The following is a 15,757-nucleotide window of genomic DNA, read 5'->3' as shown; positions in this document are numbered from 1 at the left end:
ATTTGAGAAATTTGAGGAAGAGGATATGATGGTCACTCAGGTAAACAGGTTCTTATTTACCTCCCTCTGTTGGTAGGATAGTGTTACTGCTTTAAGGCCTCGTTGGTAGGAGAGTGTTACTGCTGTAAGGCCTCGTTGGTAGGAGAGTGTTACTGCTGTAAGGCCTCGTTGGTAGGAGAGTGTTACTGCTGTAAGGCCTCGTTGGTAGGAGAGTGTTACTGCTGTAAGGCCTCGTTGGTAGGATAGTGTTACTGCTGTAAGGCCTCGTTGGTAGGAGAGTGTTACTGCTGTAAGGCCTCGTTGGTAGGAGAGTGTTACTGCTGTAAGGCCTCGTTGGTAGGAGAGTGTTACTGCTGTAAGGCCTCGTTGGTAGGAGAGTGTTACTGCTTTAAGGCCTCGTTGGTAGGAGAGTGTTACTGCTGTAAGGCCTCGTTGGTAGGAGAGTGTTACTGCTGTAAGGCCTCGTTGGTAGGAGAGTGTTACTGCTGTAAGGCCTCGTTGGTAGGAGAGTGTTACTGCTGTAAGGCCTCGTTGGTAGGAGAGTGTTACTGCTGTAAGGCCTCGTTGGTAGGAGAGTGTTACTGCTGTAAGGCCTCGTTGGTAGGAGAGTGTTACTGCTGTAAGGCCTCGTTGGTAGGAGAGTGTTACTGCTGTTAGGCCACACAGGTGCTGATTGATCTACGGGGACATTACTGTATCTTGCAGGATGAAAAAAAGCATACAATATGTGAAAAGTAATCTAGACTTTTAAACCGCTAGCTTGTCAGCGTGTATGTGTATGTGTGTGTTTGTGCGTGTGCGTGTGCGTGTGTGTGTGTGTGTGTGTGTGTGTGTGTGTGTGTGTGTGTGTGAGTGCATGCATAAGGGTGTGTGATGGAGAGGGATGGATGTGTTTTGCTGAAAGCTGGACTTGACCTGGCAGGATGGCAGGCTCATCTATCTAACTGTCAGGACCCACTAGGCTACAACCACCATGTATCTCTCCTCTCTACCACCATGTATCTCTCCTCTCTACCACCATGTATCTCTCCTCTCTACCACCTTTCCTCTCTCTCTCTCTCTCTCTCTCTCTCTCTCTCTCTCTCTCTCTCTCTCTCTCTCTCTCTCTCTCTCTCTCTCTCTCTCTCTCTCTCTCTCTCTCTCTCTCTCTCTCTCTCTCTCTCTCTCTCTCTCTCTCTCTCTCTCTCTCTCTCACACACACACACAGACAGCGGCCCATGCTCAGCGGCCTCAAGTTGAGAGGAGGGAGGGTTTTTGTCAGAGCAGATGTTTTTGCGTGTCACTAATGGGTGTCCCCCTCCCTCCATCTCTCTCTCCATCCCTCCCTCCTCCTGCCGTGCTGCTGTTGTCTTTAAGGGAACAGGAACGATCAATTTGTGTGTTCCTCGTCTCTCCATGCTTGATTCAGCCCCCCAGCACCCTCTTCATGAATCTACGCTGTGCTAATGGACGGCCCCGGCCACCACAGATCGCCAGAGAGGAATCACAAGCACTGTCACACACGTGCACGCGCACACAAACACAAGTGAGTGTGTGTGTGTTTGTGTGTGTGTGTGTGTGTGTGTGTGTATGTGTGTGTGTGTGTGTGTGCGTGCGTGCGTGTCAGGCAGATGTAGTTGGATGGAATTTATCCAACCATTATGTAGAATTTATGTTGAATATAATAATGTACTACATTTATCAACCTGACTCCAATATCATGTGAACGATATCGGCCCATAATCGTATCAATCAATCTTGCCGAGGTAGCTAGCATTGTGTCACCACTCAGTATACAATAAGATGCACGTGTCTGGGTTTACCCTGATGCAAATATTAAGAGGCCAATATCTTGCAATAAATGTCCTAGCATTAAATGATGGAGTTCACCTCAGCTCAGAGCTGCACAGTTAGAGACCAAGCATATATGTTATATGCGTTGTTAGATAATTAGATAATTCACCAATTAATGGAATATTATTATGGTTCGTATCCATTTAAAGTAATCCGATTGATTACAGTCATGCAATAAGAAACAATGATCAAATGGTACCAGACATGTTCACCATGAAATGGATACGACATAGAAGTCTTAACAGCATAGAAAATTCACTACTATGAGATCGGTTTACCAATGTCTCCATGATCAACGTTTCAATCCATCTTTTATTCTTCCAAGAGCACCAAATCCATCTTTAATTCTTCCAAGAGCACCAAATCCATCTTTAATTCTTCCAAGAGCACCAAATCCATCTTTAATTTTCCAAGAGCACCAAATCCATCTTTAATTCTTCCAAGAGCACCAAATCCATATTTTATTCTTCCAAGAGCACCAAATCCATATTTTATTCTTCCAAGAGCACCAAATCCATATTTTATTCTTCCAAGAGCACCAAATCCATATTTTATTCTTCTAAGAGCACCAAATCCATATTTTATTATTCTAAGAGCACCAAATCCATCTATTATTCTTCTAAGAGCACCAAATCCAGCTTTTATTCTTCTAAGAGCACCAAATCCAGCTTTTATTCTTCCAAGAGCACCAAATCCAGCTTTAATTCTTCCAAGAGCACCAAATCCAGCTTTAATTCTTCCAAGAGCACCAAATTCAGCTTTAATTCTTCCAAGAGCACCAAATCCAGCTTTAATTCTTCCAAGAGCACCAAATCCATCTTTAATTCTTCCAAGAGCGCCAAATCCAGCTTTAATTCTTCCAAGAGCGCCAAATCCAGCTTTAATTCTTCCAAGAGCACCAAATCCAGCTTTAATTCTTCCAAGAGCGCCAAACCCCAGTATCTCCCATCGTCTAGTTAACCTCACTTTGTATGGCCCAAAACATTCAACCAAAAGGCATAAAACTTCCCATGCATCCTCTAATCTAACCACCCCACCTCCACAATGTATGGTAACAGTGCACCCGTGTTGCTCCTCTTTGAAGTATCTGCCGTCCGACCAACAGAATAACACAGTTTCTCTGTAACAAAAAATCCATATCACTTACAGTACAATATAAAATATCAACATTCAAAGCTCTTTATGAACTCTTGAAAGAATCCGGAACATGACAATTTAAATATAATTCACATAGTAACATTCATTTGGTCTATAAACGTTTTCATCAGTCTTCACTCCCCCAACAGTGTCCGTCCGTGCTCCCAGGGTCCTTTGGGAATGTCCCTCCCCGGGAGAAAGCCACAGATGAAGTGTGATAGATGGTCAGCCAACCAAATAATGTCATAAATGGTGATTGAGTAATGACGCCGGGCCTCAGCGCCTGCCAGTCACCAGTATCACCTTCTATCCTTCTTTCACTACACAGACTCCTGCCAGGCTTGGCATCTCTGTTGAAATCCACATTAAAACACTTCCACTAAACCCAACCATTCGGCATATTTGTTCCAGCACAGCTCTACATTCTAATATCCCTTTTCAACATTTACAGAGGTTCCAGAGGGCTTCACCAAACCAAATCCTTGATCAGCTAAAGAAAGCATGGCAAATCAGTTAAGAAAAAAGCAGTGGGAGAAATTTGGCAGCATGCATGAACATCAACAGTTTTCAGTTCATCTGTAAAACAGCTGCATCAAAGTGCAAGTTAACTTCGGTGTCCCTTCCACAGGACGGTTGAGCTAACGTAGGCTAATGCCGTTAGCACGAGGTTGTAGGTAACCAGAACATTTCCCACGACATGGACATACTGTATCTGACTTTGGAGAGTGGAAAGCTTCAATTCTTGTTAATCTAACTGCACTGTTCAATGTACAGTAGCTATTACAGTGAAAGAATACCATTCTATTGTTTGAGGAGAGTGCATCATTTTGAACATGAAAAGTTATTAACAAACAGATTAGGCACATTTGGGTAATCCTGATTACATAAAATTGAACAGAATTCTTTTTTTATTTTTATTTAACCAGGTAGGCTAGTTGAGAACACCTTTATTTAACCAGGTAGGCTAGTTGAGAACACCTTTATTTAACCAGGTAGGCTAGTTGAGAACACCTTTATTTAACCAGGTAGGCTAGTTGAGAACACCTTTATTTAACCAGGTAGGCTAGTTGAGAACACCTTTATTTAACCAGGTAGGCTAGTTGAGAACACCTTTATTTAACCAGGTAGGCTAGTTGAGAACACCTTTATTTAACCAGGTAGGCTAGTTGAGAACAAGTTCTCATTTACAACTGCGACCTGGCCAAGATAAAGCAAAGCAGTGTGACACAGACAACAACACAGAGTTACACATGGAGTAAACAATAAACAAGCCAATAACACAGAGTAGAAAAAAGAAAAGATATACAGTGTGTGCAAAAGGCATGAGGAGGTAGGCAATAAATAGGCCATAGGAGCAAATAGTTACAATTTAGCAGATTAACACTGGAGTGATAAATGAGCAGATGATGATGTGCAAGTCGTGATACTGGTGTGCAAAAGAGCAGAAATGTAGATAAAATAAAAACAGTATGGGAATGAGGTAGGTAGATTGGGTGGGCTATTTACAGATGGACTATGTACAGCTGCAGCGATCGGTTAGCTGCTCAGATAGTTGATGTTTAAAGTTGGTGAAGGAAATAAAAGTCTCCAACTTCAGCGATTTTTGCAATTCATTCCAGTCACTTTCAGCAGAGAACTGGAAGGAAAGGCAGCCAAATGAGGTGTTGGCTTTGGGGATGATCAGTGAGATATACTGGCAGGGTAGCCTAGTGGTTAGAGTGTTAGTACCGAAAGGTTGCAAGTTCAAATCCCCAAGCTGACAAGGTACAAATCTGTCGTTCTGCCCCTGAACAGGCAGTTAACCCACTGTTCCTAGGTCGTCATTGAAAAGAAGAAGTTGTTCTTAACTGACTTGCCTGGTTAAATAAAGGTAAAAACAAATTAAATAAAAAAAATACCTGCTGGAACGTGTGCTACGGGTGGGTGTTGTTATCGTGACCAGTGAACTGAGATAAGGCAGAGCTTTACCTAGCATAGACTTGTAGATGACTTGGAGCCAGTGGGTCTGGCGACGAATATGTAGCGGGGACCAGCCGACTAGAACATACAGGTCGCAGTGGTGGGTGGTATAAGGTGATTTGGTAACAAAACGGATGGCACTGTGATACACTGTATCCAGCTTGCTGAGTAGAGTGTTGGAAGCTTTTTTGTAGATGACAATGCCGAAGTCGAGGATCGGTAGGATAGTCAGTTTTACTACGGTAGGTTTGGCGGCGTGAGTGAAGGAGGCTTTGTTGCGAAATAGAAAGCCGATTCTAGATTTATTTTGGATTGGAGATGTTTAATATGAGTCTGGAAGGAGAGTTTACAGTCTAGCCAGACACCTAGGTATTTAAAGTTGTCCAAATACTCTAGGTCGGAACCGTCCAGGGTAGTGATGCTAGTCGTGCGGGCGGGTGCAGGCAGCGAACGGTTGAAAAACATGCATTTAGTTTTACTAGCGTTTAAGAGCAGTTGGAGGCCACGGACGGAGTGTTGTATGGCATTGAAGCTTGTTTGGAGGTTAGTTAGCACAGTGTCCAAGGAAGGGCCAGAAGTATACAGAATGGTGTCGTCTGCGTAGAGGTGGATCAGGGAATTGCCCGCAGCAAGAGCGACATCATTGATATATACAGAGAAAAGAGTCGGCCTGAGAATTGAACCCTGTGGTACCCCCATAGAGACTGCCAGAGGTCCGGACAACATGCTCTCCGATTTGACATACTGAAGTAGTTGGTGAACCAGGCGAGGCAGTCATTAGAAAAACCAAGGCTATTGAGTCTGCCGATAAGAATACGGTGATTGACAGAGTCGAAAGCCTTGGCCAGGTTGATGAAGACGGCTGCACAATACTGTCTTTTATCGATGGCGGTTATGATATCGTTTAGTACCTTGAGCGTGGCTGAGGTGCACCCGTGAATGGCTCGGAAGCCGGATTGCACAGCGGATTCAAAATGGTCAGTGATCTGTTCATTAACTTGGCTTTCGAAGACTTTAGATATGCAGGGCAGGATGGATATAGGTCTGTAACAGTTTGGGTCCAGGGTGTCTCCCCCTTTGAAAAGGGGGATGACCGTGGCAGCTTTCCAATCTTTAGGGATCTCATACGATACGAAAGAGAGGTTGAACAGGCTGGTAATAGGGGTTGCAACAATGGCGGCGGATAGTTTTAGAAAGAGAGGGTCCAGATTGTCTAGCCCAGCTGATTTATACGGGTCCAGGTTTTGCAGTTCTTTCAGAACATCTGCTGTCCGGATTTGGGTGAAGGAGAGGCTGGGGAGGCTTGGGCGAGTAGCTGCGGGGGAGGCGGAGCTGTTGGCCGGGGTTGGAGTAGCCAGGAGGAAGGCATGGCCAGCCGTTGAGAAATGCTTATTGAAATTTTTGATTATCATGGATTTATCAGTGGTGACTTAGCCTCAGTGCAGTGGGCAGCTGGGAGGAGGTGCTCTTGTTCTCCATGGACTTTACAGTGTCCCAGAACTTTTTGGAGTTAGAGCTACAGGATGCAAATTTCTGCTTGAAAAAGCTAGCCTTTGCTTTCCTGACTGACTGTGTGTATTGGTTCCTAACTTTCCTGAACAGTTGCATATCGTGGGGACTATTTTTGTCCTGATCAAGGGCAGTCAGGTCTGGAGTGAACCAAGGGCTATATCTGTTCTTAGTTCAGCATTTTTTGAACGGGGCATGCTTAACTAAGATGGTGAGGAAATTACTTTTAAAGAAAGACCAGGCATCCTCGACTGACGGGATGAGGTCAATATCCTTCCAGGATACCCGGGCCAGGTCGATAAGAAAGGCCTGCTCGCTGAAGTGTTTTATGGAGCTTTTGACAGTGATGAGGGGTGGTCGTTTGACCGCGGACAGATAGCAGATACAGGCAATGAGGCAGTGATCGCTGAGATCCTGATTGAAAACAGCAGAGGTGTATTTGGAGGGCAAGTTGGTCAGGATAATGTCTATGAGGGTGCCCATGTTTACAGATTTAGGGTTGTACCTGGTGGGTTCCTTGATGATTTGTGTGAGATTGAGGGCATCTAGCTTAGATTGTAGGACTGCAGGGGTGTTAAGAATATCCCAGTTTAGGTCACCTAACAGAACAAACTCTGAAGCTAGATGGGGGGCGATCAATTCACAAATGGTGTCCAGGGCACAGCTGGGAGCGGAGGTGGGTCGATAGCAGGTGACAGTGAGAGACTTATTTCTGGAGAGGTTTATTTTAAAAATTAGAAGTTCAAAGACCTGGAAAGTCTTTGAGTATGACAGAACTTTGCAGGCTATCTCTGCAGTAGATTGCAACTCCTCCCCCTTTGGCAGATCTATCTTGACGGAAAATGTTGTAGCTGGATATGGAAATCTCAGAATTGTTGGTGGTCTTCCTAAGCCAGGATTCAGACACGGCAAGGACATCAGGGTTGGCAGAGTGTGCTAGGGCAGTGAGTAAAACAAAGTTAGGGAGGAGGCTTCTGATGTTGACATGCATGAAACCAAGGTTTTTTCGATCACAGAAGTCAACAAATGAGGGTGCCTGGGGACACGCGGGGCTTTGGTTTACCTCCACATCACCCGATTAACAGAGGAGGAGTAGGATGATGGCATGGCTAAAGACTATCAAAACTGATCGCATTGGGGACAAAGAATAAAAGGAGCAGATTTCTGGGCGTGGTAGAATAGATTTAGGGCATAATGTGCAGACAGGGGTATGGTGGGGTGCGGGTACAGAGGAGGTAAGCCCAGGCACTGAGTGATGATAAGAGAGGGTGTATCTCTGGATAAGCTGGTTATAATGGGTGAGGTCACCGTATGTGTGGGAGGTGGGACAAAGGAGGTATCAAAGGTATAATGAGTGGAACTAGGGGCTCCATTGTAACTAAAACAATGATAACTAACCTAAACAACAGTATACAAGGCACATTGACATATGAGAGAGACATACAGCGAGGCATAAAGTAATCACAGGTGTTGATTTGGAGAGCTAACTAAGACAACGGGTGAGACAACAGCTAATCAGCTAAAACAACAACAGGTAAAATGGCGATGAAGGGGCAGAGAGGAGCCTGAGTTCGCGGATGGGGCCGACAGATAAACAAACAAACCAAAAAATAAAATTATAATAATAAAAATACAATATTTCATTGGATCAGTCAAACTTTGCACATACACTGATGCCATCTAGTGGCTAAAATCTAAATTGCACCTGGGCTGGAATAATACTTTATGGCCTTTCTCTTGCATTTCAAAGATGATGGTAAAACATTTTTTTACAAAAGAACAGTTGGTTTTTTCTTTGTATTATCTTTTACCAGATCTATTGTGTTATATTTTATGACATTCGTTTCACATTTCCACAAACTTCAAAGTATTTCATTTCAAATGGTACCAAGAATATGCATATCCTTTCTTCAGGTCCTGAGCTACAGGCAGTTAGATGTGGGTATGTCATTTTAGGCAAACATTGGAGAAAAAAAGGGGCTAATCCTTTTAAAGTTACTGCAACAACTGACTGAAGGGTGCTGATATTAGAGCCCAACTTCAGTGTGACCAAATGTATGACAAGCCTAATAAAGACTGTGGGGCCGAAACTGTTGTTTCAGTCGCTTTCACTGCAGAGGAACAGGACTCAAAGCAACTCTGGAGCAAATCTGGGGGTAAAGAAAGCTTCTGAACTCCCAAACGAGCAGGGCTTCTTTGCCCTCGGTGACTGGCAGGTGTAACCTTATAAAAGGCTGTATAATAGTAGATAAGAGTTATAGTACAGCATGGTACCACTGTGTAACCTACAGTCTGACTGACAGCACTAATAACCCTTCCAATCACTCAGTTCCCTGTAGGCATCTTCCCACAATTACTAGACAGTCTGAGGATTTAGTGCGTTGTTTTGGATTTAGTGCGTTGTTCTGGATTTAGTGCGTTGTTCTGGAGTTAGTGCGTTGTTCTTGATTTAGTGCATTGTTCTTGATTTAGTTCGTTGTTCTTGATTTAGTGCGTTGTTCTTGATTTAGTGCATTGTTCTTGATTTAGTTCGTTGTTCTTGATTTAGTGTATTGTTCTTGATTTAGTGCATTGTTCTAGATTTAGTTAATTGTTCTAGATTTAGTACATTGTTCTTGATTTAGTTCTTGTTCTTGATTTAGGTCATTGTTCTTGATTTAGTTCATTGTTCTTGATTTAGTTCGTTGTTCTTGATTTAGTGTGTTGTTCTTGATTTAGTTCGTTGTTCTTGATTTAGTTCGTTGTTCTTGATTTAGTGCGTTGTTCTTGATTTAGTGCGTTGTTCTTGATTTAGTTCGTTGTTCTTGACTTAGTGCGTTGTTCTTGATTTAGTGCGTTGTTCTTGATTTAGTGCGTTGTTCTTGATTTAGTTTGTTGTTCTTGACTTAGTGCGTTGTTCTTGATTTAGTGCGTTGTTCTTGATTTAGTGCGTTGTTCTTGATTTAGTTTGTTGTTCTTGATTTAGTGCGTTGTTCTTGATTTAGAGCGTTGTTCTTGATTTAGTTTGTTGTTCTTGATTTAGTGAAAGAAGGAAGGGATGGCGGGATGGGTGTGAATGTCAGAAGTTCAATTGAATCATAGTAATTATCATCGTCATTATCATCATTATCATAGTCATAACCATCACCACTTCCTGTCCTATCTGGTCTGGCTGTACCCAGAGGGCTCTGAGACACTTCATCAGAAATCATCAGCCCAGGAGAGAGAGGAGGGCAGGTTCAACCAGGATATCAACATGCATGACAACTGTCTCTAAGGGAATATTCCCTGTCAAGTTAGCCGAGAGGAACTTTTCCTCCGGCGTTGCCCCAGTTACTGTTCCTAAAGTTTTGACCGTGTTTCTCTCTCTTTTTCTGAATGTGTTTAATCAACCCCCTCAATTACATCTGTTTGGACAACAGAAAACAATCTATGATATTTGACATATTTTATCATCTCAAGTGGTTAGCTCTGATAGGATGCGAAAACATTTCTCCTCCGTCATCCTCTGCCAGTTTCCCCGGAAACGTGAGGCGTCAGTGTACTGTTGGGGGTCCTTACGGGTCAGGTGGTACTTAGCGGCACAGTGTGATATCATTAACCCCGCTACCACCTTTGCCATGTCACACCGCCATCAACCCCGTCACCCTGTGGACCGGCGCAGCCATAAAAGCGGGTGTCTCCACGGCAACAGCGTACCTCCAGATATCCCTTATCAATCCCCCAGATGCCTAATTGTTGCGCTAATGATGCAATGCCTGATGGAACTGTTTATGGTTTTCATTTTCCCCGACGTCGGAGCGCGGTAATTAGTGGCACACCTCAGATCATTAAACAGCATGGGGGGCCCGGGAGGGTGGGAGGTGGGGGAGAGGGGAGGTGGGCACACCGGGGAGAGAGGAGAGGACCCATGCTGTGCCGAGATAGGCCTAGTAAGGGAGCTTTATGTTCATAAAAATAAAGAAATAAAAAAATGTTTTTTAAGATTATGTTATTCCAGGCCTCCTCTCTCCTCACACCGGGTCCTCTCCTCTCTCCTCACACCGGGTCCTCTCCTCTCTCCTCACACCGGGTCCTCTCCTCTCTCCTCACACCGGGTCCTCTCCTCTCTCCCCGTAGATCATTTTATGCAGCACCAGTTGACCAATAATAAAAATATGTGCTAAAATATCCACAGTGCTGAAATGAACAACATTTGATTCATAAACTGCCAATAGAAATAAACACATTATGCGTGACTTTTTCACGTCTACCATTCATTTTTGACCAACCACAATCCATGGTCTATCAGCAGCGTCCGGTCAAGATGGACTCACCTTGAGGAAGGAGAGGTTGCGGTTCCGGTCGATACTGGTGATCTCCAGGTTTCCCATGACCACCTCACAGTTCTCATAATGCTTCTTCAGGGTGCGGTACTGCTGGTCCAGGTCTGACAACGTGCTCAACTTGTTCTCCGTTCCAGGGCAAACTGCAGGGAGAGAGAGAGACACAGATGGATACAAATACATCTCACCATTCAACTTAACTACAAAGCATTAGAGAGGTCTCTTCTGTAAAGTAGGGAGTCACTGTAAATAAGATGTTGTTCTTAACTAACTTGCCTGGTTAAAAAAGGTTACAATTTAAAATTCAAGAGAGGGAGAGAGAGAGAGAGAGAGAGAGAGAGAGAGAGAGAGAGAGAGAGAGAGAGAGAGAGAGAGAGAGAGAATCCTCTAGGGCTCTGTTCACAAACACAAACACACTCCACAGAGTCCCAGGACAGCAGCACAATTAGACCGAACCAAATCATGAGAAAAGATAATTACTTGACACATTGGAAAGAATTAACAAAAATTCCACAGTGTGACATCACAGCAGCAAGATTTGTGACCTGTTGCCACAAGAAATGGGCAACCAATGAAGAACAAACACCATTGTAAATACAACCCATATTTATGCTTATTTATTTTCCCTTTTATACTTTAGCCGTTTGTACATTGTTACAACACATCGTTACAACACTGCATATATACATAATATGACATTTGTAATGTCTTTATTGTTTTGGAACTTCTGTGAGTGTAATGTCTACTGTTAATTTTGATTGTTTATTTCACTTTGTATAATATCTACCTCACTTGCTTTGGCAATGTTAACATGTTTCCCATGCCAATAAAGCCCCTTTAATTGAATTGAATTGGGAGAGAGAGAGAGAGAGAGAGAGAGAGAGAGAGAGAGAGAGAGAGACAGAGAGAGAGAGACAGAGAGAGAGACAGAGAGAGAGACAGAGAGAGAGAGAGAGAGAGAGAGAGAGAGAGAGAGAGAGAAAGAGAGAGGGGGGGAGAGAGAGAGAGAGAGAGAGAGAGAGAGAGAGAGAGAGAGAGAGAGAGAGAGAGAGAGAGAGGGGGGGGGGAGAGAGAGAGAGAGAGAGAGAGAGGGGGGGGGGGGGGGGAGAGAGAGAGAGAGAGAGAGAGAGAGAGAGAGGGGGAGAGAGGGGGGAGAGAGAGAAGTAGGTAGGAAGAAAGAGTATATCTAGACACCTCTACAATGGGACAGAAAGAGAGCCGTTTGCAGTGAGTCAGCATGAATACTGATATCTCCAGCAGGATACAGTTGTACTGTTGTCACACCACTCTTCAGTTTAGTGAACCCGTATCCATGCCCACTATATCCTGTTGGGGGACTTGTGTCTTATTCTTTAAACCTAACAAACGTCACAGAGGTGGAATGTATGGAGCTCTGTGCTAGACAATTATTTCTGAACCTTTCATCATTGCACAACCTGTGCACCAAAATTATTCACTGAGAGAGAGAGAGAGAGAGAGAGAGAGGGAGAGAAAGGGGATACAGAAGGAAAGAGAGGGATGAGGAGAAAGTGAAGTAGAGAGAAAGGAGCAGGGGGAGAGAGCAGAGATGTTAATGTCACCGTGGAGAGCTCCAGACCTGACCCTTGACAATGACAGAGCTTGGAGAGGTGGAAAACACTTGATTCCTCAAAGGCATTGACCTACAATACCGGCACTCCACAATCACACAGCCATTTAATTAAATAAATTATAATGAAGTTCATTGACCTTTACAGAAGGTTTGACTGCTGTCTTCTCATTACCTCTGATATTACAGGTCTTTGGTAGTATTAGTGGTGGCCGTGCCCATGTGGTGGATGACATCACTGGTAATAATGAAAACGAGCAATAACAATGAGTGTGTGAGGGTGGAATGGAGTAGCCCCCTACCCTCTCACCCCAACCACTACTCCCTCACCCCAACCACCACTCCTAGCCCCCTACTCCCTCACCCCAACTACCAATCCTAGCCCCCTACTCCCTCACCCCAACTACCACTCCTAGCCCCCTACTCCCTCACCCCAACCATCACTCCTAGCCCCCTACCCTCTCACCCCAACCACTACTCCCTCACCCCAACCACCACCCCTAGTCCCCTACTCCCTCACCCCAAACACCACCCCTAGTCCCCTACACCCTCACCCCAACCACCACTCCTAGTCCCCTACCCCCTCACCCCAACCAGCACCCATAGCCCCCTACCCCCTCACCCCAACCAGCACCCATAGCCCCCTACCCCCTCACCCCCCCGCTGACTCCGATTCCCAGCTGCTATTCTTGGGTAGAGGAGGAGGGTGGCTACCATGGTGCTCCAGGGGTTAACAGGTTCTGACACATCCCCTTTATCCCTCTAGCCTCTCCACTGGACATGACACCTCATTACAAGCACCTATTTCCACCCATCAAACACCTTCTCTGATGAACTGGCAGCTGCCACTACGGCCAAAGGCACTACAAGAGGATGTGCGTGTACGTTTGTACCAGAGAGAGAGTCATTAACACAGAGAGAAAGTGTTTGTTCATTTTTTAATTTGATTTAACCTTTATTTAACTAGGCAAGTCAGTTAACAATAAATTCTTATAAAACAAAGACGGCCTACACCGGCTAAATCCTAACCCGGACGACTCTGGGCCAATTGTTTGCCACCCTTTGGGACTCCCAATCACGGCCGGTTGTGATACAGCCTGCAATCGAACCATGGTCTGTACTGATTCCTGTAGCACAGAAATCCAGTGCCTTAGACCTCTGGACCACTCGGGGGCCCGAACACAGAGAGAGAGAGAGTCAATAACACAGAGAGAGAGAGAGTCATTCAAACAGAGACAGAGACATTAACACAGAGAGACTACTTATCACAGAGAGAGAGAGAGTCATTAACACAGACAGAGAGAGAGTCATTAACACAGAGAGAGAGTCATTAACACATAGAGAGAGAGACTAATTAACACAAAGAGAGGGTCATTAACACAGACAGAGATAGAGTCATTCAAACAGAGAGAGGTTCATTAACACAGAGAGAGAGTCATTAACACAGAGAGAGTAATTAACACAGAGACAGACTCATTAACAAAGAGAGAGAGTCATTAAAACAGAGAGAGGCTCATTAACACAGAGAGAGTGTCATTAACACAGAGAGAGTCATTAACACAGAGACAGAGTCATTAACAAAGAGAGAGAGTCATTAAAACAGAGAGAGGCTCATTAACACAGAGAGAGTGTCATTAACACAGAGAGAGTCATTAACACAGAGAGATAGAGTCATTCAAATGGAGAAAGAGTCATTAGCACAGAGAGAGACTCATTAACACACAGAGAGAGAGTCATTAACACCTTATTAAGTTCTGGGTTCTATCTTTCAGTCCCCACTGCTAAACATAGAGACCAACATTACAGTAGGTCAACATAGAGACCAACATTACAGCAGGCAAACATAGAGACCAACATTACAGCAGGTAAACATAGAGACCAACATTACAGCAGGCAAACATTACAGTAGACCAACATTACAGTAGGCAAACATAGAAACCAACATTACAGCAGGTAAACATAGAGACCAACATTACAGTAGGCAAACATAGAGACCAACATTACAGCAGGTAAACATAGAGACCAACATTACAGCAGGCAAACATTACAGTAGACCAACATTACAGTAGGCAAACATAGAAACCAACATTACAGCAGGTAAACATAGAGACCAACATTACAGTAGGCAAACATAAAGACCAACATTACAGTAGGTAAACATAGAGACCAACATTACACTAGGTAAACATTACAGTAGACCAATATTACAGTAGGCAAACATAGAGACCAACATTACAGTAGGCAAACATAGAGACCAACATTACACTAGGTAAACATTACAGTAGACCAACATTACAGTAGGCAAACATAGAGACTACCATTACAGCAGGTAAACATAGAGACCAACATTACAGTAGGTAAACATAGAGACCAACATTACAGTAGGTAAACATAGAGACCAACATTTCAGTAGGTAAACATAGAGACCAACATTACAGTAGGTAAACATAGAGACCAACATTACAGTAGATAAACATAGAGACCAACATTACAGTAGGCAAACATAGAGACCAACATTACAGTAGGCAAACATAGAGACCAACATTACAGTAGGTAAACATAGAGACCAACATTACAGTAGGTAAACATTACAGTAGACCAACATTACAGCAGGTAAACATAGAGACCAACATTACAGTAGGCAAACATAGAGACCAACATTACAGCAGGTAAACATAGAGACCAACATTACAGTAGGTAAACATAGAGACCAACATTACAGTAGGTGAACATAGAGACCAGCATTACAGTAGGCAAACATAGATACCAACATTACAGAAGGCAAACAGAGACCAACATTACAGTAGCCAAACATAGAGACCAAGATTACAGTAGGCAAACATAGAGACCAACATTACAGTAGGTAAACATAGAGACCAGCATTACAGTAGGCAAACATAGATACCAACATTACAGAAGGCAAACAGAGACCAACATTACAGTAGGCAAACATAGAGACCAAGATTACAGTAGGCAAACATAGAGACCAACATTACAGTAGGTAAACATAGAGAACAACATTACAGTAGGTAAACATAGAGACCAACATTACAGTAGGCAAACATAGAGACCAACATTACAGTAGGCAAACATAGAGACCAACATTACAGTAGGTAAACATAGAGACCAACATTACAGCAGGTAAACATAGAGACCAACATTACAGTAGGCAAACATAGAGACCAACATTACAGTAGGCTTTACATAGAGACCAACATTACAGTAGGCAAACATAGAGACCAACATTACAGTAGGTAATCATAGAGACCAACATTACAGTAGGCAAACATAGAGAGCCCTATGGGCCTTGGTCAAAAGTAGTGCACTATAAAGGGAACAGCATGTCATTTGGGAGGAAGTTATGACGATGTAACTGTGTGTGTGTATGCCTGTGTGTGTATGCCTGTGTGTGTGTGCGTGTGTGTAT

General features: G+C 43.8%; 1 protein-coding gene across 2 annotated transcripts in view; it reads right to left on the bottom strand.

Moving 5' to 3' along the window:
- The window catches only part of LOC110515808 (receptor tyrosine-protein kinase erbB-4), a 479,351-nt gene that overhangs the window by 247,108 nt on the left and 216,486 nt on the right, over window positions 1-15,757 (bottom strand). For both annotated transcript variants that reach the window (XM_036982454.1, XM_036982455.1), the window contains exon 2: window positions 10,734-10,885. In XM_036982454.1, coding sequence (XP_036838349.1) covers window positions 10,734-10,885 — 152 coding nt within the window. The remainder of the gene's footprint in view (window positions 1-10,733; window positions 10,886-15,757) is intronic.

Source organism: Oncorhynchus mykiss, chromosome 7 (genome assembly GCF_013265735.2).
Source record: "Oncorhynchus mykiss isolate Arlee chromosome 7, USDA_OmykA_1.1, whole genome shotgun sequence".
NCBI lineage: Eukaryota > Metazoa > Chordata > Actinopteri > Salmoniformes > Salmonidae > Oncorhynchus > Oncorhynchus mykiss.
Note: the sequence above shows the minus strand (reverse complement) of the source record. Positions and strands in the feature narration are given on the sequence as shown.